Here is a 23,400-nt window from a genome sequence, read left to right as displayed (position 1 = left end):
AGTGTCCCCATTGCCCTGTCCCCTAAGGATTGGGAGGGGTGGGAATCCCCAGCAGCTGGGGAAGTCATAAAAAGGTCTTCGAGAGAAAATATAAAATCCCAGACTGTAGTGGCCTTGGAGATCATGTGACTGAGCCCAGACAGGCTGCTGGCCTCTCTAGCTGTGGGATGCTTGCTCTCATTCACAGGGGCAGAGGCTGAGGAACAGTCCCAAGCCACTGGCTCTTGAGCCATCATTCACTTTCCTCTTGGAAGAGAAGATATTCCTCCCAGGACAAGCAGGTCCCTGGGCATGGTGAAATTGCCAAAATTCCTTGGCAGAAAAAGAGCCCAGAAGGCCAAATGCCTGTCTCTAGGTGGAACCAATCACTAGAATGCTTATTAAGAATTCTGCTTACTGCCACAGATTTTGGCATAAGATCTGAGTTCAAATCCCAGCTCCACCATTTACTAGATGTGCACTAGAGCAAGGTAATTAACTTCTGTGTTGGTGGTGTTGGTGTCCTAGAGTCAATAATGACACTGACTTCTCTCACTAACTGTGATAATTAGTGAGGTGATGTATATTAAAGGCGCAGCATCAAAGTACTCAGTGGAAATCACCCATTAGTGGGACTGGGAAGACCGCCAATTTGGTAAAGTGTTTGCCACACAATCATAAGGACCTGAGTTCAACCTTTAGCGCCCGCATGAAGAGTCATGGCATATCTGTATAATCTCAGCACTGGAGAGGTAGAGACAGACAGCTCCCTGGGACTTGCTGGTCACCCAGTTCAGCCTACTTGACAAGTTCCAGGTTCCAGTGAGTGACCCTGTCTCAAAAACACAAAGTGGATGACTCTGGAGAAAAAAAACTAGCCACGGTTTGCCTTAGGCCATCATCCACCACAGCTATTTGTACACACACACACACACACACACACACACCTGTGCACATGTGAACATGTATAAATATTATACATATATTCACACACAGAGGCACACAAAATCAACTATTAGGATGTTTCGTGGTGATTTTCATTTTGAAAGCATGTGGATACAAGAAGGTACATGCTTTAATTTTTGCTGTCCCAAGGAAATAGTCACCAACTTGCATTCGGCTATACCTAAGTCAGTTGTGCCCTACACCCCTTGGTAATCTAGAGCAAAGACCAATGATCTCATTTCCATTTTCACCCAACACATGGAAAGTGTGTCTGTGCAGAATCACGTCTCTCCTTCTGAACTTGGATGATCAATCAGTGAGCAGTTCACCCCAGAGATATAGAGTTGGGGGGCTGATGGGTAGCACTTGGAGCTCTTTATCACCTTTTGGAAACTGAGGCTCAGAGGAGTCAAACTACTGACCAGGGGTTACTGAAGAGGTGCGTAGAAGCCTAGTAGGCTCTGAAAGATGCCCTGATAGCCAGAAGACCTTTGTGGGGATTTAGAACGGACTAGATCAAAGAGATTTAAGACTCTAAAGAGCTTTGTTACTCCACATGCAGCTTTAAGAGATGGGATAACGAGTTTTATGTCCAGGTCCAACTAGACATCTTTCTCTACATATTATTGCTCCACATTATATGCTTCCTGGCTATCTGGGCTATCCAGGATTGTTCTCATCTACATCCAGAGCCCTTCCTGTTTTCACCTCTAATTCTTGCTGTGTGCAAAATTTCTGGCACATGACTTGGGCAGGCCAGTCCAACACAAACAGGACTCTTCAAGAATGTCACTGGCTCCCTCACTCTTAAAAAACATATTAAGCTGTCATTTAAAGACCTTAATAGCCAACACATTGGAGGTATGCCCATAGGTGTATAAAACAACTTGTCCCCAAAAAGAGCTGAAAGGGGGAAATTAACCAAGGTTGTTTTTTTAATTTTATTTGTGTGTGTGCACACGCATGCACGCATGCGTGTGTGCCACAGCACATGTGCAGAGGTCAGAGGACAACCCTTAGGTAGCAGTTCTCCCCTTCCACGGTGAGTTCAAAGGATCAGGCTCAGATGGTGAGGCTGGTGGGGTAAACACTTTTGCCCGCTGGGTCATTTCGCCAGCCCTCTCTAAGTCTTTTTCAGAAAACGGCAACTCTGCACAGGGCAGGCGCTTATTCTAACACACAAGTGTGTCTGAAGAGGCTCAGTGAGGGAATCCCAGGTAACCTGCCTTAGAAGGGCATCAGGCACCTGCGGAGGTGGTAGTGGGATCTTCCGGTCACATGACCTGCAGACTTGCTGAGGCAGGACAAGAACAAACTGAGCTCTTCCGAGCAGAAAGCCAGACCACCCAGCTCCTGCGTGTTTCTCTCGTGCCTGTACTCCGGGAACTCTCAGGAGGAGATGCCAGTGAGTCGACTGTGTTCCAGAAGAAGCCTAGTGCTGGGCTGGGGTGGGAGAATCACCCTGCCTTCCCTACTCACATATTCAAAATAGCCTATGTATAATAAAGCAGAGACTCGCCATGACTCATGGCAGGCCTAGCATGCTCTTATCTCACCACCACTTACCCAACACCATTGAAACATTCATTTTTCTAGCAGGTGGCTGAATCACTGTAGTTAAAAAGGCACGTGATGGGTTTGGGATGCACCCCAGAGGTAAAACCTATGCCTAGCACACTTGAGACCCTGGATGCTATCCCAAGCACTACAAAATCAATGAATTAATGAACAAATAATCATTATTATTTTTCCAGGCATTTGCTCACTGGAGGACTATACACAGATCATTTTCCTAAGAAGTGGCAGAAGTTAGATAAATTTCCTTCTACCTTCATTCAGCTGCCTTTTACGTCAGACCATCTCCTAAACAAGTGATTGTGGCAAAACAGGCCTAATGCTCCATTCTCAGGAAAGCAGACTTGTCCGGGAACCTTCTAGAGCATTGCAGAGGAAGAGACAACTGCTCACGACTTTCATGACTTTCCTTTGAGACTGTCCTCTTCTTCCCTTATATTACAGAAAGAGGATCTGGTCAGCAGCTGTCACCTCCTTGACAGGTGTAGGGTCAAAAGCCACTTCTATAAGATTCCTTCAATATCAGGGGGCTTCTTTGACTACACTTGGGACATTTTGGTGTTCTGAACATTCTTGGTGTCATGTATGTCAATAGCATAGATTTCTTGGAGATTTAGAAAGTGCCATCTGTGGGATTTCTCTAGGAATTAAAGGTAAAGTAGGGGTCTGTGGATGTTGAGATTCTTTTTAATAGTTCACACATACATATTTGGTATCTAAGTTTAGATACTTGAGGCAGACATTTGCTATTTTTTATTTTATTTGCTTATTTGATGTGTGTGTGCATGTGTGTGTGAATGTATGTATGTGTGTGTGGTGTTATGTCATAGTGCACATGTAGGAGGACAACTTTCAGGAGTTGCTTCTCACTTTCTGTTACGTAGGTTCTGAGTATCAGACTCAGGACATCTGGCTTGACGGCAAGTACCTTTACCTGATGAGCCACTTTATCAGCCCAGATCTCGGCTTTTACAAATTCAGAAATGACAAGGCAATCACAAAGCACGAAATTCTCACATCAGTTCTGTAGCTGGAGTCTACCCTTTTCTATGAGAAATGAACCTGTTCCCTCTTTTATCCCTCAAAAAAGACTGTGTTTGTTCTTACTGTTATCAATTGTTTGAATTCCTTCCTCCCAGGAGACTTGTCTGTTCTCTGTTAAGACAGACAAGCTCAGGGGAAAAGCAAATGAGGGCAAGGGTAGACTCCCCTCCAGAATGCTCAGGATGCCTGACATGTACTCTGACACCAACACCTTCAGAACCACCAAGTGAATTCAACAGTGTCCTTTCCACATATGAGTGGATTTAGACCAAGTGTTGAAATGACTTGCCTAACGTGAACAGGCTAAGAAGTCAAAACCAGGTCTCTCAGATCACAAATTCTAAGCTCACCTATCCAAAGAAGGTAGTTTCACACATATACTAAGTTCTCCCAACTCACTAAACTCGGTGATAGTCTGGGGAACAACTTCCCAGAATCTGCCCAATGTCACCAGATGTCTGATCTTCTGTGATATATGTGAACACCCAGGAGCATACTGTCACCCTCTTCAATTCCCAGCCATTTCCAGGTTACAACATAAGCTTTCTATATTCTTCCTGATTTTTTAGAAGGCTGATGATATTCTATAGTTAAGAATCTTGTGCAGGAACCATTCAAAGAATCACATTATTGCCCTATTATCCTGATTCTTAAAATAAATTCTGGAGATACTAGACCAAAGATTCCAGGCTATATTAGTATGAGTATTAGCTTCCCTGGAGAATGTACATCTCAACATGCTTGGTCAGCTTGACTCATGCTTTGCCCAGTAATATGTGAATCAGGACAAGAAAACCACAGCCCAGGATCCCATAAGGACATGCTTTAAAAGGACATAATATTGCTAAAAGGGAAGAAATCAAATTATCCACTGTCTACTTTAAAAGGCAGAGACTATGGATTCCAGGCCTAGGTGGCTTTTGAAAAATCCATGTGGTTTGTTTATAGATTGAATTTTTCTCTATATTATTTTAAAACATTTGATCCTGTGTAAAAAAAAACTGTCTATGGACACAAATGCAAATGAATCATTGTGCCAAAGAGCTGAAGAGACTCAAATGGTGCTCTCTCCTGTGATCCTAGAACTGCCCCAGGCCCAGACAAAGGAATCTCTGGGACTTACTGACCCATCAGTCTAGAACACTTGGTGAGCCTTTAGGTCCCAATGAGAAATATTGTCTCATAAAATATGGTAGAGAGTGACTAAAGGAAACACTTGATATTTACCTATTGCCTCTCTATATGTGTGCACATACACATATATGTACACATTGGGTGGGGAAGATCCACATATTTCAACCGTAGTGATCTAGAGATAAGACCTAATTCTCTTATTTACCAGTTCCACAATTTTTGCCAAGTTATTTATCCTTGCTGAACCTCCAATCTCTCATTTTAGAACACAGGCTAATAGTAGTTCTACATTTAAAAGCTAGTTTAATGAGGTAAGCAAGCAATAAACCTGTCCCCCTTGCTGTTATTGGCATTCCCTCTCATCAGCACAAAGCAAAAATCTCATAGGTCATTAAGCGCTGGAATGTTGGAAGAGCAAGTTCAGTTTGCCTACATCACATGTGGCGGCTTCTAAGCTATCAGATTGCAAGACCTTCTCTTTGTAGCTAAACTTGATCCGGCCATAAATATGCTCAGGCCGCACCATATGCAAAATCATGGAAATAGCAGCAGTCCCTTAGATCTCTCACTGCCAACCTTTCACCAGCAGACTTCGCCTTGTCCAACCCCCATCCTCGTGACCTTACCCAGGCACTCACCCTTAGATCCTTTGCCTGCAAATGCAAATGAAATCCACTTATCTATTTCTGTGTAAATAGTTATTTAACATTTACTAGGTTTCATCCACTATCTGGTCATACTATATGATGAATTCAAAAGCTCTGAGATTCTGACCATGCCAACTTGAATCTGAAGTTCATTTTTCATATGGTAAAAGAAAGGCCTGACAATATCAATGTTCTAGATTCTATGTATTCCTTGACTTCTCACCTCTCTCTCTCTCTCTCTCTCTCTCTCTCTCTCTCTCTCTCTCTCTCTCTCTCACACACACACACACACACACACACACACATACATGTGTGTCTGTATGTGTGCACCCTAATCCTCTTTTCCTGGCTATCCTCACATCTCCCAGACTGTGTACCTTCAGAGAAACCCGAACATGCTACCTTACTTTAACAGTGGAGGGTGTCAATTCTTTACCCACTTTTTATATCCCAAGCAGGACTCTTAGAAAAGCAACCATCAGAAACAGAGTTTAAAAGTAGCTCCTGGGTCCCACCAGTACCTAGTTTCAGCATTCATGCTGATGGAGAGTTGACCAATTGTCTGTCTAAGTACATGTCCTCAAAGGCTGCTGATCCCTGGGTTGTATTTTTTTTCATTGTGTCGATTTCAGGGACACCAAAGGATTAAGAGAAAAACAGAGAAAGGGTTACTAGCTAAGCAATGCCCTATAAGAAACCTGTCCTTAAGAAGACAGCATCTCTTTGGGCCACATGACTAAAGGCCATTTCTAGCTACTGATTCATGAGCCTGACCATCAAGGTGACGGGCTCAAGAAATCTGCTGGCTACAGGAGGTAGAAGGAAAGAAGATCCCAGCTTTGTCCCCATCCTGGAGGACAGCCACCCACCTCCCAAGGCACTCCTATGTTCCCCACCTCAGCTGGCTGTACAGCCATCTGGATTCCTTCTTAAGAGTACTTTGACTCTAACAAGAGGGACAGTGGGTAGGGATTTATGTAAGGGAATTCTTTTGAAATCCTGCTGGTAGATAAAGGCAGGGATACTTTGCTTTTTCTTTATTAAAATGGGGTCTCACCGTGTAATTGAGGCTGGTCTTGACTCATATTTTCCTGCCTTAGTCATCCAAGTTCCAGGATTTCAGGTGTGTGCCACTATCCTGGGACAAATCATTTTACTTTTGTTTTTTGGTCCTAAAGATCATACCCAGGGCCCTGAGATTTCTAGACAGATTTTTCTGTCACCGAAATCTACTCCTCAATCATTAGAAAGATGTGTTTTTAATGAGAGATCTGTGGTTACACCAGGGGTTACCAGGCAACTTAGTAAGCAAAGCTATTGCATCTTTATATTTTTACTCTCTCATTGAAAGATAGGACTTCCTTATATCAGAAATGAAAGCAAAGGCCCTGAAAATTTATGAACTCTGGGCCTTAAATACCAATGGATATCAGTGATTATTTAACTGAGTTGAATTTGGACATACCATTTATGTTCACCCTTGTTCTGAAAAGATATTGATGATAGCCACCAATGTTTCCTAATAATATTTGAAGTAGCTTATATATTATTAATCCACAGCTTTGAATTTATGTGTTTATATAATTTCAATAATACTTTCTTTGGGATTTTAACTTATGCATTTAAAACAGTATTCTGAGAAGAGATACTTTCCAATCAGATAGCCAGGAGGTCCCTTCCCATCATAAATAAAACTTTAACAGCATTACACATATATACTTATGTGCATATACACACATGTATACATATATATGTAAAAGCATACATTCATATATGTATGGTGATAGAGAGCTGGGCTACTGGAGTAGGCAAAGTAGACTCAAATTGAGACCTGCTATTCATTTTATAATGTCTTGAGTAAGTCATTTTTGAAAGAAGCCTCAGTTTCTTCATCGGTAAACGGACCTTAAACTCCTTTCTTTACATTGATCTTTTGAGTCCTTAGCATAGCGCTTGACATATAATAACTGTGTTAAATGTAGCTATCATCACCATTAGAAGACAGTACAAAAGTGAAATCTTAAATAAACAATAAAATAGTATGCTGGTGAAACACTTTTACCCACATTTGATTTGATCTAATATAAGAATCTACTCTTTTTAAAGCTAAGCATGATTGTTTACACCTTAATCCTAAGATTCAGGAAGTTGAAGTAAGAGGATTGCCACAAGTCCAAGGCCAGGCTAGGCTATATAACAAATACTAGTTTTGCTGGGGCGATATAGTCAGACCTTATCAAAGAAAGGAAGGAAGGGAGGGAGGGAGAGAGGGAGGGAGGGAGGGAGGGAGGGAGGGAGGGAGGGAGGGAGGGAGGGAGGGAGGGAGGAAAGGAGGAAAGAAAGAAAGGGTAGAAGGAAAGGAAGGGAGATGAAGGAGTGAGCATTTACTTTGTTTATGTGTATTATAGAGTTATTACTTGTTGGCCTGAGAGTAGAGGAAGTGGAAGAAAAGGACTCACAAATTTGATGATTTCCAAAGAGAAACTATCTGAGCATCCCAGCATTGTCCTGACTGGAGGTAGAAAAGTGAATCAGAGGAATATGAGAGGAAGTTAATCTCCCCCAGGGTGATCAGGGAAGTCTCCCCAAGAAGGCAATTTGAACAGTGTGTTGAAAGATGAGGATGGCCACCGATCAGGTCACAATTCTGCTTTGTGCCTTCCAGATCTGACGCTAATATTCCCATCTCACTTGCTGTCTAACTTAGGGATAGCAGCTGTCTCAAATTGTGAAGAAATGCATTCCGCTGCAGTCCTCCATTCCAGCTGTGTGTCTTTTATTTATCTGAAAACGTGTTCCTTTTTCTCAATGAAGACCCTCCGGGCTGATGAGATAGTAGGGACGGCCACATTGGCAATGGAGAAGATGTCTTGATACACCCTGCAGATGACAATCAGCCTTCTAAAAGTCAGGTCCTTGGTCCTCAAGACTCAGAATCTTGCATCACAATGGTTCCTATCACACGGCTCTTCCTTCAGACTTCTGACTTGGATTCTTTCTTGAAGCATTTCAGAGCAAGTGACAGAACATAGTGAAATGTACAAGGGTTGAATATAAAAAAGTCACTAGGCTGACTGTTCTTAATTTTTGTTAGTTACGTGTGGTGTATGTGACTATATGACCCGGAAAAAACCCTAATGATTTGCTGCCAAGTTTTTGGAAAATGAAAACACAGTCATCATAGTTATATTTGCAGGGACTTGAAAAAGAGTACGATTTAATGGAGGAACTCAAGTCTGTCCTCCTACACAGCCGACAGGCCCAAACAGCTCAGGAGGAAAACACAGTCCCAGAATAAGACTTGTTGCTAATTAGACTTGTAATCACCACCTCTACCTTTCCTGGGGCCCAGGGTTAAGACCATCACAGGGAAAATCACTGTTTTCTTATTTGAATAATGCCTGTGCTCTGCATTTACACAATAGAAATTAGTTTTTAAAGGATAGTAAAGACCTCAGAGAGTCTGGGTTTTCTTGCTGGATGGACGAGGCCACAGACCCAGCAAGATCAAGTGACTTGTTCAAGGTCCTAAGGCTAGTTTGTTGAAGTACTAATAGGTCAGGAATGTAACTCAGCAGGAGACTATTTGTCTAGCATGGACAGGCCTAGTACACAGACAAGGAAGAGGAAGAGGAATCGAAGAAATCAGGGTGCCACAGTATCTAGGCATGTGACTCAGTTGCTGACATGCCCGAAGCCCTGGGTTCCATTGTTAGCACTGCATAAACCAGGTGTGGTGACTCCAGTAGTAGAGACAGAAGCATCAGAAGTTCAACTAAATAATAAGCTGGAAGTCCACCTGGGCTACATGAGACCCTGACTCAAAAATAAAACACTATTTGGCCTAACCTCCATGGCCAGAGCCATCAGGGCAGGATGACATGGGCAGCGATGAGAATGGCTCATGAATAGATCTGGTTTTCGTTTGTTTGCTTGCTTGTTTTATTAACTTCTCTGATCCTTAGAAAGCTCTTCCTTCTCTTGAACTAGAATCTCTGACTCAGTAGCATCTCCCCAGCAGCTCTTTTTGCTTCCAGGTCAGCTCAAGACTGAATGGCCAGTTGTTTCCTAAAACTCTATTTCTAGTTCTTCTGTCAAGTCTTTCACGCTGGTCAGGCTGAAAGCCAAGGCTTCCGTTTCCAGGGTCACTTTCCAGCTCTAGGAGACCTAGCATAAGCTTTCCATAGACTTCCTTGAACTTTGATCTGGGGAACCACATTTGCAAACTGTGTCATTTCTCTGTCTGGGAGGGATTCTCTCCGTCTGTCTTCATGTACTTCTGTGCCACCAACAATCCTGTTCTTAGGAGAGGACTCTAAAAATGGAAACTCCATTAATAATAATAATAATAATAATAATAATAACCAAAGAATTACTAAGAGAAACCCTCCCACACTCCTGGGCAATACTTAAGAAAATTCAGTACTGTTGTTCCTAGTTTAACAAAAAGGTGGGGAAACTGTGTACATAAAACCTGAGAAGATTAAGGTAGGATATAATAATTCCTGTTAAATCAAAGAAATAGCACAGCATTTGTCTTGTGTGGTGTGTGTGTGTGTGTGTGTGTGTGTGTGTGTAATATACATGTACATGTGAGTCAGTGAGCCATAGGGATCCACCTATTGCCACTTCCCCAGAAGCATGCACCACTAAACCCAGCTTAGAATCAAACCTTCATACTTGCATAGTAAATACCATCCCAAGTAAGACATTGCTCAAGCCTCTGCACAAGGTATTTATTAATTGCAGAGTGTTCATAGTTTATTGCCATATGGAATGCTAGAATAGGATAATAGAATAGAATAGAATAGAATAGAATAGAATAGAATAGAATAGAATAGAATAGAATAGAATAGAACAGAACAGAACAGAATAAAGGTACAATACAAGACTGCGTACCTCTGTGACGTCTCTTCTGGAGGGAATATGCAACAAATAAATGAGAGATCTGTCAATCAAAAATACCTTGCTTTCTCTGAAAGATACCACCAAGAAATGAAAGGTAATGAACAAAGAGAAAGTGTTTCAAGTGTTACACAACACATGGATACATTTGACAAAGAGTTGTATCCAGAATATATAGATATCTCCCACAAACTAATTCTAAATGTGTAACTTAAAAAATCATTTTACTTACATGATCAGCATATGTGTGGATGCCTGCATATCAGTATTGTATCATGTGCATGCAGTGCTTGTAGAGGCCAGAAGAGAGCATCGTATCCTCTGAGCCTGGAGTTCCAGACAGCTGAGAGTTGCCATGTGGGTGCTGAGAACTGAACCTGGGTCAACTGCAAGAGTAGCAAGTGCTCTTAATTGCTGAGCTATCTCTCCAGCCCCTAAAAGTGAAGACTGGACAAAGTACATCAAGAAGAGGCCTAAATAGCTTGTACATGCAGAAAAGGGAGTCTGACATCTTTATTTCAATTAGAAATACAGATTAAAAGCATAATAAGATTGTGTTGGATACTCAGAGGAAGGCGGAAATGAAGTCAGATATTATCAGGTCTGGGGGAAAAAGTGGAGCAGCTGGAAGTCACATGATCTAGAAGTCACATGATGTTGCCAGGGAGAATGAAACACATAAAATGATACTACCAGAAGGTGCAGGTAGCTTCTCGTGGGGTTTAACTGCTACCCCCGCAGCAGTTTCACTTTTAGATATATGTCTAAGAGAAAGGACCATGGGTGTCCACCATAAAACTTAGACAAAAGTGTCTGGAATGATTTTTACCTGTAATAGCCCTAGATTGGAAACAATTCAAATTCCCCGTTAACATGAGAATGGCTATTTAGATAACAGAAACTACTAAGCAATTTTTAATCTAATGTATGCAACGACCTGGGTAACCTCAAACAAGGAGTAAGAAACAAAATTGTTTAGTACCGTAGAGTATATTTTGTATGATGCTCAAGACAGGGAGAGAAAGAAGTCGACGGTGCTAGACCTCAGAATAGTAGCTATCTTTCTGAGAGAGGGCTATTACCAAGAAAGGGGAACGTGGAAACTTTCTGGAATGTAGGTTTTTCTATATTTTATCTGGTTAGTGATCTTAAGGAATATACATATAAAGTAATCAAGCGAATACTTGAGATTTTTTTAATATTTTTAAACTCCAAAGCTAGGCACAGTAGCACACCCATTTGCAATCCCTGTGATCCTTCTGGAAGATGAGGTTAGGTCCAGGAGAACCAGAAGTTCGCCACTCAGCTAGTCTAGCATATGCAGCAGTGAACAAGAGACGTTGTCTCTGTTGTCTCTCAAGGAGGAGGAAAGGGAAGGACCAATACCCAAGGCTGCCCTCTGTCTTTCACATGCACACCATGACAAACACACATGCACACACATGTACATACAGCATGCACCCAGGCAACATGCACAAAGAGAGGAAGGTTCTGTGTGAGTTTTGCTTTGACTTTAAGAGACAACAATTAAGAATAAAGATGGATCTGTGAGCAGATGATTAGGGAACCGTAGGGCTGAGGGCTGAGTTCCCGCAGCAGCCTGGTGGATACCACTTTAAGGAAGAAGGCTTTCTCAAGGAGCTGCTGCCTGGGGCTTTTAGATCTCCCTCCCTTTAGTCTGGAATTACCATTTCAGTGATGGTCCCTCTTCACTCAGGAACCTGACAATGGCCAGCCTGCCCTGAATGATCCTGCCACCAGTTCCCCAAGAGTCTTTCTTGTACACACACCTGCTTGTCGAGAGGGCCTTATTCTCCATGCACTCACCTTCTGTGAGGCCGGCAATTCAGACCAGGCCCTCTCTTTTCTGAACCCCTAACACTGATCTGCTTTCCTACTGGGCACATGTGTCTGTCACCTTCAGAACGGTCCAGGGACATCTGCAGTTGTTGTCTTGCTTGCTTTAATGCCTGTACCACGATATCCTGATTGTGCTGGCTTTCCCCACCTCACCTCACTCTCCTCTGTGTGTTCCCCATTAGTGCAGTCCACAGGAAGGCTCAGCAGTAAGGCGGTGGAACGGAGAAAAGTCAGGCAAGAAGGAGATGAGGAACGGGAGAGTTGCCCCCTCTCCTGACAGAGACAGTCATTCCTGAGAGGATAGAAGAGAAAAAGGGATCGTGACAGTAGAGGGCATGATACAGATGTATAAGAGAGAAAGAAAACCACGCTCCTCTCCCTTGGTGGGGCCCCAATGTCGCACTACCGACTCTCTGGCCTTTATAGTCATGAGCCAAAACCAGAACCAGCCAACGAGGAGTGGGGTGCAGGGGTAGAGGGAGGCAGATGCCTTGATGCTGTCCTTGGTGGTATCCAAGATATATCTTAAGACAAAAAGGAAACTAGTGAGATGCATGCCAAACCGAACTCAGAATTTTTGATGACTATGTCCAACGTCAGATTATCTTTCCTTATCTATGAAAGCAATGGCCACAGGATGCAGACGAGCTACACCTTGATATATTTCCAGTTTTCTAACCAACTCGGGCCTTCCTGTGAATCCAGCAGCCATTGCTTCCCAGCCCAGGTCCCCTGAAGACAAACTCCAGGGATTTCCATAGGCTGGGGAGACAGTCGGCCCTGGTCTCCAAACAACAGCAGTCACATCTTAGAAGAGCTGGCCCTCTTGAAGAGTGACTGAAGGCTGGCTGAAATCGAGGCCAAGCGTCTCTAGCTCAGTTTAATTTAATCATATTAAACTGATATCTAGTTTAATTTTCTACCCCTTGATGAATATTTATACCAAAATAGGCCAGTGGAAGCGTTCCATCTGGGAGGGTTTGCAGAAGTTTGTCTTTCTGCAGCCACCTTGACTAAGCTTAGGGAAACAGTGGAATCACTGCCAACTGCGGAGTCTTTGAAGTACGGGAGATGCTGAGACGGCTCCGGACTATAGTATTTCTTATCTTGAAGACTCGAAGTTGGCATTCCACCCTCTTTTTCTTTTTAATGCTTAGTATCAATGCGGCTTAGTGCTTTATAATTTTAGCCAAACCTTCAATACCACACTGATCATGGTGAAAAGTGTTTTTGAAAGCGTGGATAACACTATTAAAATTTTTTCTGGGTGATCTTGCTCAGTTAATTGTTGTTTTAAAATTTACTTTATAAAGAGTGGGGGGTTGGAGGCAATTCAGTTGGTGCAGTGCAAACATGAAGGCCTGAGTTCAATCCCCAGAACCCATGTCTTTTAAAATGACCAGGCATGGTGGTATGCTCTTATAATTCCAGTACTGGGGAAGCGGAGACAGGGGATGTCTGGGTCTTGTTCGCCAGCTAGCCTAGCCTACGCAAGTTGGGGGCCAGTGAGATACACCATCTCAAAATTAAGATGAGAAATGAAATTCCAGGGTGTCCTCTGTCCTTTGTCCCCTCTTCCTCTCTCTCTCACCCTTTCCCCATCTCTCTCCTTCCTCCCCTGTCCCTCCACCTCTCTCTCATATGCACACGCATACACACATGTACCTGCATATCCATAAACAACCACTATACACTTACACCAGTTTCTTTCATTTTCCTTTTATTTTCTACCCATTACACTTCAAGCCTCTCACATTCTAAGCAGCCCTCTTGTCTTTACCGGTAAAGAGATGTCTCCCAAATTGTCTTCTTTGCTTCTTAGCAGCCCTCCTGTACTCCTCAGAGCCCAGGCTTCTCAACCCTAGGCTGCCCTCTTCGTGAAAGGGTAAACTAGAATCCTTGTTCCTGCATAAAGAGTATTGACTTCTCCAGCGAAGCACAGGCAGTGGGCCATGCATTGCATCGAATCAAAGTTTCTCTCATCTTTACAGGAATCTACTTTTACAAGAGGGTAAACCCAGGCTCAGAGGCAAGACCTGGATGGCTTCAGTTGCAGGCACAATCGCTGATGAAGGTGAAGGTCAGGAAATTCATCCCTAGATCTTCCTCCTTCCCTAGGATCTTTTCAGTTCCCTGAAGTCTAGGATATAAATTTGTTCATGGGTTGAATTTAGTCAATACACAAACATGAACATTTACCAGACTCTATCTCTTTTCAGATCGCAAACACTTCTGATTCTATTGGGGAGAAAATCTTTCAGTACTGACATGTCTGACTTCTCAAACATTTAACCAGATTTATGTTAAAGTCACGTGAGCCAATCCAAAGTGCTTAGAAGGAAATTTTATAGAATTAGAATGTAATGAAGCTGTTTCATTATTCACTCTATTTTTAAAGGTTTATCTGTATATGACTGTTTTATCTACCTGCATGTCTGAATATTGTTGCCTGCTTGGTGCCCACAGAGGCCAGAAGAGAGAGTTGGACCGTGTAACTGGAGTTACAATGGTTATGAGCCATCATGTGGGTTCTAGGAACCAAACCCATGCCCTCTAGAAGAGCAGCCAGTACTCTTAACCAGTGAGTTTCCCCCCAGTCCCTATTTGCTATGTCTTACGGCTGCTTTCTATTTTAAATACATTTCAGGGGTGAAGTTATTTTTCAAGAAACAAGTTCTCCAAAAGTGATCTGTGTGACTATAAATAAGCAGATAGTCACACAGATGGTATGTAGAGGACAAAGGCCATGAAGAAGGAAGACGGGGTTCTGTAAACAGCTGATGTTTGATTTTGCCTGATCTCCAAAACACTTTGTGTTTTCCCAAAACATCTTCTATGTATTATTATGTGTGATTCTCACAACCATGCTGCTAAAGACTATAATTCACATTTAAAGATGAGAAAGGACTGGAAATTAGGTCAAGGATAGTGTTGCATGCCTGTCATACATAGGGTCCTAGGTTTCATTCTCAACACTATTATACAAAAAGTATAATAAAGCTGAATGGGGTGGTGTAAACCTGTAATCCCAGCATCCAGCAGGTGGAGAGTTCTAAAGTCCAAGGCCATTTGCAACCACACAGTTCAATGTCAGTTTATGATACATGAGATCCTGTGTTCAGAAAGAAAAAAGTATAATGAAAATGCAAAAATCTGAGATTGAAAGGGCAGAAAGAACTTTCTGGAGCTACATAGGTAGCATGAATAGTATCCAGAGTTTACATTTAATGCCACAAGCTCCAACACGCACAGAACTTCCCCAACACTCTGTGAGCCACCCACAACAGGAGTGGGTAAAGAGATAATTCCGAGGTGATGCGCCAAGATCAAAATGCCATGGAAAGCCTGCACAATTTAACAAAGCTCTCAGATTGGCTTGGGTTTACACTATTTCCCAGTACTTGTATATATTCTCATTCCTAGAAAAGCCTGGGGCAGAGTCTCTCTACAGAAATATGCTCTGCTCTTCCCTCCCTGCGAAGTCACTTTCCAGAAGACAGTGATGGAATGAGCTTTCCTGTCCAGGCAGTGTCTCATATTCTGGGTACACTGGCATGTAAGCTATAGCCTGAAGTAGAAATGGACCACTCTGTGAAGAAACATCCATCTCTGAAACAAGGAGAGCAGCTCTTTCCAAGTTGGCCTTGAGTGGTTGGCTGAGATTTGGCACTAGACCCAGGTGCCTAGACAGATAGATGGAGCTGGTAGAAATGGAGATCAGGTGCCAAAGAAGTAAAGGGACAGTTGCATGTGCCTGTACTTAAGAGTCCTGTATTTGTGGAGGTTAGAGGCGGGAACTGCAAGGGAGAGGTGAAACCACTTGATGAAGTCCAACAGGAGAGAAGAGCTGGTGCTAGAACCGGGGAGGAGAGGGGACAGCTGAGCAGGGCTCAGAAGGGCACTGACAAACATCACAGAAAGGGACCATCTAACGTAGTAGTTTTTGATGCCAAGAAACACAGACAGAAGGCAAAAACTGAGAGTCCTGTCAAAGGGACTTTCTAAATCAAAGTGTGTTTTAAGGAGCTACCATGTGCAAGGCATTCTGGGGACTAGCGGTAGACCAATGAACTAGACTCCGGCAACTCTGTCCTCTTAGAACTTGCAATCAAGCAGGAAGAGTTGCTAAAGACCATCAAAGTGGGGAGATGAGGCCCACCGTGATGGGGACCATAAAGAAGTGAAAGGCACAAGCACTCCAAGAGTACATGACAAGGACATGTGAAATTTTTCTGCAAACTACCTTGGGTTCTGCAGTTTTGATTTTTCTCATTTGAATGACATCTAGTAAATTTCAAAGGTGAGACCTTGACAATGAGCTATTCGTAGGTGAATGGCCACCTCTAATGTCCATTTCTTGTTTGGTTGATTGGTAAGTTTTTTTCTATGTGTGTATTTACTTACTTTTATTTATCATTATTAGTGTGGGGGAGTGCATGCATGTGTGGTGTGTGTGATTCATATGTGTATAAGTATAGGTGTGCACATGTTCCAACACACACGTGGGAGTTGGAAAAAAACCTTTGAGAGTTGGTTTCTCCTTCTACCGGGGGTTCCAGTAATCTATTTTTGGGTCATAAAGTTTGTGTGACAACTGCTCTTACCCCCTAAGCCATCTCTTTGGCTTTTGTTTGTTTATTTGAATCACGGTCCCCCTATGTAGACCAGGTTGGCCTCACACTCATAGAGAACCACCTGCCTCTGCCTTCTCAGTGCAGGGTTATAGACATGAGCCACCACGCCTACATCTAATATCTGCTTTATAAAACTAGACTGAGAAAAAAAATGACCTATGACCTTCTTAAGGTCCTATCAGCTCTAAGGATCTACGGCTTTCTTACATTCAAAAGCCCACTGTACCTAGGGCACAATTAGGTCCCTATGCAGTGCAGAAGTCAAGGGAAAGATGAAATACTTGGGCTCAAAAGCTGTCTTTAATATTCAGTTTTTAAAAATGTCAGTAAAAAAGAGAAAAGAGGAATCATTTATAAGACAAGTGTCCTTTGAAACCAGAGAAACACCTCCCTAAAAGCAGCCTCTCTCTCTCTCTCTCTCTCTCTCTCTCTCTCTCTCTCTCTCTCTCTCTCTTTCTCTCTCTCTCTCTCTCTGTGTGTGTGTGTGTGTGTGTGTGTGTGTGTGTGTGTGTGTGTGTGTGTGTGTGAAGCTTCCATTGTCAATAAGCTAACCTACAATTTAAAGTCTGAGGTTCCTAGCAGGAGGCACTTGCATAGTGAAACCTGCAGACTTTTAATAACTGGGCTACAAAACACATTTAGACAGCATGTTTCCTTTCAAGGTATTAAGACTCAGACAGGCAAGATTTCAAACCTTCCAGCTTTTCTCCAACCACCGCCCCTTTCCTAAGCTAACGCCAATGAAAGCATATCATCCTGAAAATTAGAATTCACACACACACACACACACACACACACACACACACACACACATGAAATTATATTCTTATAGGATTACATTATTAATCTAGCACAATGCTAAATACACAAGTGTCTCACCAAACTGGAAGGTATAATGAACAGATATAGCCAAACTTAAGATTAAAATTTATACTAGAAACAAAGTTTATGAAGAGTTGAAATCTAAGAACCATGAGATGAATTAGACTCTGAGTGTAACCTGAAGACATCAGGCCCAGAAACACCAGCAGCTTGTTCTCGTTTAGGAGATGTGGGTGCGGGGGAGGAAGGGATCCCATAAAAGGACCTTATTTTTCTTATCTTCACTTCCCCCAAGCTACTTGGATAAGATTCTCAAGGGAGTCCGGTCAACTTCTGGTTCACAGCGAGGGTCATATAGCTGTGCTCTATTATCCACAAAGCTGCAGGTCATAGCCAAAGAAGGACAACGTTCCTAGGAAGGGCTGCATTGGAGGAAGAAGCACCAGGGAAGGGATCAGAAGTGACAGGTCAGCTACCGCCTCTAGGATTCCTCTTCATAACCTTCATGCTGTGGGGATAGAAGTGTCTCATAAGATCCTTTAGGAAACACCAGAGTGTTAGATGGGCCAACATCAAAAACACTGGTAACAAGTTATGCTGGAGAGGATGTGAGGTAAGGGGAACACTCCTCCATTGCTGGTGGGAGTGCAAACTGGTACAGTCACTTTGGAAATCAGTATGATGGTTTCTCAGAAACTAAGGAAACAACTTACCTCAAGACCCAACAAAACCACTTTTGGGTATATGCCCAAAGGATGCTCAATCATACCACAAGGACATGTGCTCAACTGTGTTCATAGCAGCATTATTTGTCATAGACATAAAATGGAAAAAACTTAAATGCCCCTCAACTAAAGAATGGATAAAGAAGATGTGGTACATTTACACAATGGAGTATTGTACAGCAGAAAAAAGTAATGACATCTTGAAACTTGCAGGCAAATGGATGGAGCTAGAAAACATCATATTGAGTGAGGTAACCCAGACCCAGAAAGACAAATATAATATGTACTCACTCATAAGTTGCTTTTTAGACATAAAGCAAAGAAAAACCAGCATACAATTCACAAGCCCAGAGAACCTAGACAACAAAGAGGGCCCTAAGAGAGACATACATGGATTTAATCTACATGGAAAGTAGAAAGATCTCCTGAGTAAATAGGAAGCATGGTAATCACGAGAGAAGGTAGAAGGTGCGGGGGGAGAGGAAGGAAGGGAGTAGAGAAAAAATGTATAGCTCAATAAAACAATTTAAAAAATAAAAGGAAAACACCAAAGTATAGATTAGGAGATCTATGGTAGAGAGCTTGTCTAGCTTGCATGAGGCCCTGTATTCAATTCCCCAGCACTTCCCAAAGCAACAACAAACACCCAAGTGGGGCTTAGTAGAGTGAATGCCTGTAATCATACAGTAATGAGACAACTGAGACAGGAATATTAGCATAAACTCAAGGCTAGCCTGGCTATAGCCTGGACTAGACTGGACTACAGTGTGAGATACTGTCTTTTAAAACAAAGTCCTCTGGTGGGTAGGGATGTAGCTCAGTTGATAAAGTGCTTGCCTAGCACTCAGAAAGCCCTGGGTTCAATTCCCCAGTACAACATACACTGTGAATGATGATGCACTCAGGAGGTACTTTGCCTTGTACATTTCTCTTTTCATGTTAGCCCATGCAATGTTGATAGCTAGTTCAAAGGTAGTTGGTGCCAAAGGAAAATCTGAGTTCAGTCTTACAAACCTTGACCCATCAATCCAGTGGGGTATCAAGAAATGAGATTTGTGGATCTGCTTTGGATACTGCAGTGTGTAAACACGGGCTATCAGCAAGCTGCTGGCCGCCAAGGAGGCTGGCTTCCCCTCTCCCTCCATCACCGTAGTTCTCACCCTGCCAATAGAAAGTTAAACAAAACTGTCTGTGTCCAAGGTTTGGACGACCGAGTTCCTAGATTTTCCATGTGCTGTCACATGCAACTGGTTGCTCAGCAACAAATTTCTCAGTTTAAGAGCTGAAACTTTGCACCTTGCCCTAATGCCTTTGTCAAAGCAACCCCAATATCCTGACCTTTGGAAGATGCAGGAGTCTTTTGATGGCCACATATAGGCATGTACTTTCAAGGTCTCTTGCCAAGGCCTAGAAGAGAGGATCTGTCTGTCCAGATCAGTTCATAGAATTTTGATAGCTCTCCTTTCTCAGTGTCTCTCATCTCAGGACTTTCTAAGAACTGTAAAACCTTGGGTGAGGGTCTTATCATCTCCCCTATCTTTTAAAAATACAGGCGCTAAAAGAACAAAGTAGCGAAACTGCAAAATACAGTAACAGTGGAAAGAAAGAAAAGGGAATAGATAACTTCCAACTTTGGTTAAGCAAGCACTTTCTCTGTTATAGCCTAGGGCTTGTGTGGGGAGGTAGACATGACTAGAAGACATACGTGCAATTCCCGTCTACCTCAGTGGGACTGAACTAAGCTCATCACGTCACTCATGGTACACGGACTACCCTTCCTGGAGAGGAGCGTTTTCAGGAAGTCTGGCTTTGCTGTCATCTCAGGATGCTCACACCTTTCCTGGCATGAATCTAGCTTGGGAGTTTAAGTACCAAAAGCAGTAATTGTCCTCCTAACCAGACACAGGGAAGCCACAGCCCTTCCTCTTCCCCAGAATAGTGCTGACTGACTGCCTCTTCTCCAGACCGCCACTGACTGAGACCCTCCATCCCTCCTGAGACTGATGGCGGCCCCCACAGCTCCCCAGCTCTAGGGTGGAGGGGACTGAGAAACTTTTCTAGAAGGAAGTACCCAGACTGGGCTCATATGAGCTCCATGACTGCCAGCTGCATGGAGAGCCACCGCTTTTTATTATTTTCTTAAGAGGTGCAGTGTTGAGGGGGAGGGGTCTGGCTGAGAAGACTTCTCTCGTTCTTCTACCCAAGAATCTCTGGGGTCTTGACAAAGGTCTAGGCTTCCACACTGTGAAATATCCTAACAATTAAAAAAGAAGAAATAAGTTTCCCACAAAGTGCAAGGCCTTAGCACAGCAACAGTAGTAATAATAATAACAATAGATGAGGAGGAGGAGGAGAAGGAGAAGAAGAAGAAGAAGAAGAAGAAGAAGAAGAAGAAGAAGAAGAAGAAGAAGAAGAAGAAGAAGAAGAAGAAGAAGAAGAAGAAAGAAGAAGAAATTATTCACAGATACTGAGATACTGTTCATAATCTACGGCTGGACTTACTCTTCTCTCTATGGATGCCCACTGACCAGTCCCTCCTCCATGAGACAGATCCTGTGCCCCAGTGGAAGCTGACCAAGGGTGGGGTATGGAGGGAGGATGATCCTATACATAACAGTGTTCCTCTGTATCCAGATGTTTTCCTCTAATGCATTGCAAAATGAATTCTCCCAGTTCTTGCCTTTTCCACTCTCAAGAACTGTTATTCTCTCTTCATCTTCTGGTTTATTCCTCACTTGACTCCCCAGGTTTTGGAAAATCCCCAAGGAAAAACTTTAGGCCATGGCTATAAAAAAAATCCTGTTTTCTCAAATATGGGAGGAGTGAGTATAGGCTGTATCCTAGAGGGTTCCATCAGTCACTTCATCAGGCTTTGAGGGAACTGACTCAGAACATGTCAGGAGGTAAGGGGAGGCATAGAGTTGGCTGCTGTCTTTCTCCTTAGTTGAGTGACTATCTGACCTGAGTCCTTTACCATGACAGGGAATCCAACCATGCCAATTACTTCTAGAACCATGCTGAATCTCACAAGACAGTGGCAAAGACCTTGTCTTTATTAGGGGACACATAACAGCATTCTTGGCGATCTTTGATTCCCTCTCTCTATCTATCTATCTCTCTGTCTCTGTCTCTGTCTCTCTCTCTCTCTCTCTCTCTCTCTCTCTCTTTCTCTCTCCCCCCTCCTTCCCTCTCCCCCTTCTCCCTCTCCTCCTCCCCTGTGTGTGAGCATGGGCTCCTACAATCTGCACACAGGGCATTTTAGGTTCTCATCTAGATAATTATGGATGAGAATAAATTGCTTCAGCTCTGATATTCTTTCACTGAACAGTGTAGTGAGGCTGAAAATTCACAGACTAAACAAACTGAGATTAGCTCTGTTGGTCCAGCGCTTAGAATTCTAGAAGTGGAAAACTTTGTGTGTTGTTTGTTAGAGACATTTGAAGCAACAGACGAGGATCACAATCACTGGGTGGCAAGCTGGCGGTCGCCATGCCTGACCTGGGCTTTAGGGTAAAGCATCAGTGTTTTCCTTCTAGTTCAGTTGGTTCATGTGTGTCATAAGTATCCTGTGGACCAGCTGCAGTTGAATAGGAAAATTCTCACCTCCTTAAATGTTATTTTATTAACTTTGAGACCAAGAACTTTAGCTCCAGTTTGTTTCAAACTCCTTATGTGGCTGAGAATGGTAGACCTGGAGTTTACCGTTTTGGCTTGACTGGCTGGCTAGAAAGCCTCGTAGTATCCACACCCCACCCCACCCCAGAACTGGGGTTACAGATGTCCCTTGCTGTGTCTGATTTTAGCTCTAAAATACAACTTTTAAAACAAATGCTGCACAAAACATATTTTACTCTGTATGAGGAGTATTCCTTTGGAATTTCTTAGTTTTCATACACCCTTTTGTTCATTCACTCGTTTTCCTCAGTAGAGTTTGTGCCCATTCAGTCTTGGTGCAGTCGATGTCTGGGGTAAAATCAGATTCTCTTTGTCATCCTTCCCACCGTCAGTGTGTCATGTTTAACATGCAAGGACAGCTCACTGAGGTAGAACCGGCACGCAGAAATTATATGTACAAGAGACCTGCAAGTTCGCAGTCCCGTATCTGTGGACATTTTTGAACCCCTTGACTCGTGAGCCTCCCCCACAGTTACCTTTCTCCTTGTAATGAAAGCAACTGTGATCCACTCTCTTGGCAAATTCTACGTACAAAATTATAATCAAAACACTATACTTTAGATCTCCCAGATGTATTCTCATTGTATAGATCACACTTAGTGCCCATTTAGGGCCATCTCCCCGTTTCTCCAGACCTAGAGCCTGGCACTCAGCATCCACTCTGTTTCTGTGGGACCCTCTTAGGATACCTACATGAGAACGAGCAATGCCTGTCTTTCTGTGCCAGGATTGACTCATTTAACCTAATGCTTCTGGGTCCATCTCAGTGGCCAAAACCAGCAGATATTATTATTGACTGATTATTAATTAATTAATTAATAATTGATGATAAATAATATTAATTATTTATTGTGCGTACACACATGCGTACATGCATGCATCCATGAGCATGCATGTGCAGAGCCTGTAGAGGTTAGGAGATTGCATCGGATCCCCTAGAGTTGGAGTTACAGGCTGCTTTTAGCTGTCCTATATGGCTGATGTGAATGGAACTCAAGTCCTCTGGAAAGTAGCAAGTGCCTTCAATCACTAAGTCATCTCCCTGGGATTTCTTTTATTAAGGATGTACTAAGGATGACATATATAGCATTCTGCTGTAAAAGTTCACACACCATTCTGTTGCTTATTCATCAACTGGCTGACACACATCTAGCTTGGATTCTTATCTTGGCTATTGTGAATAAAGCTGCAATAGATATGGGGATGCAGCCACCTCCTCTAGTAGTGACTGCTTTCATTATTTCATTCATATTTCCATATATATATATGTGCAAATAGATTGTGTGTGTGTGTGTGTGTGTGTGTGTGTGTGTGTGTGTGTGTACTTAGTGCTGGGAGCCTAATACTACTTTTCTTAATGACTGTTCTTCTATTATAACTTATATTCCTATCAACTGTATCCAAGGGTTTAGAAAAGAAAATTATTAAACCAATGGGCTAAAGAACTGAACTCTG

The 23,400-nt window shown here is 42.8% G+C and overlaps 1 protein-coding gene across 3 annotated transcripts in view; it reads left to right on the top strand.

The window, feature by feature from the left end:
• Positions 1 to 23,400, top strand: part of Lmcd1 (LIM and cysteine rich domains 1) — a 61,052-nt gene that overhangs the window by 2,327 nt on the left and 35,325 nt on the right. The window contains exon 2 of one of the 3 annotated variants that reach the window (XM_048438537.3): positions 14,081 to 14,169. The exons of the other annotated variants lie outside the window; for them this stretch is intronic. Within the exon in view, the coding sequence (XP_048294494.3) occupies positions 14,158 to 14,169 (12 nt within the window). The 5' untranslated portion in view covers positions 14,081 to 14,157. The remainder of the gene's footprint in view (positions 1 to 14,080; positions 14,170 to 23,400) is intronic. 3 annotated transcript variants of the gene reach the window in all.

Source organism: Myodes glareolus, chromosome 3 (genome assembly GCF_982192425.1).
Source record: "Myodes glareolus chromosome 3, mMyoGla1.1, whole genome shotgun sequence".
Lineage (NCBI taxonomy): Eukaryota > Metazoa > Chordata > Mammalia > Rodentia > Cricetidae > Myodes > Myodes glareolus.
This window is presented reverse-complemented; position numbering and strand designations above follow the sequence as displayed.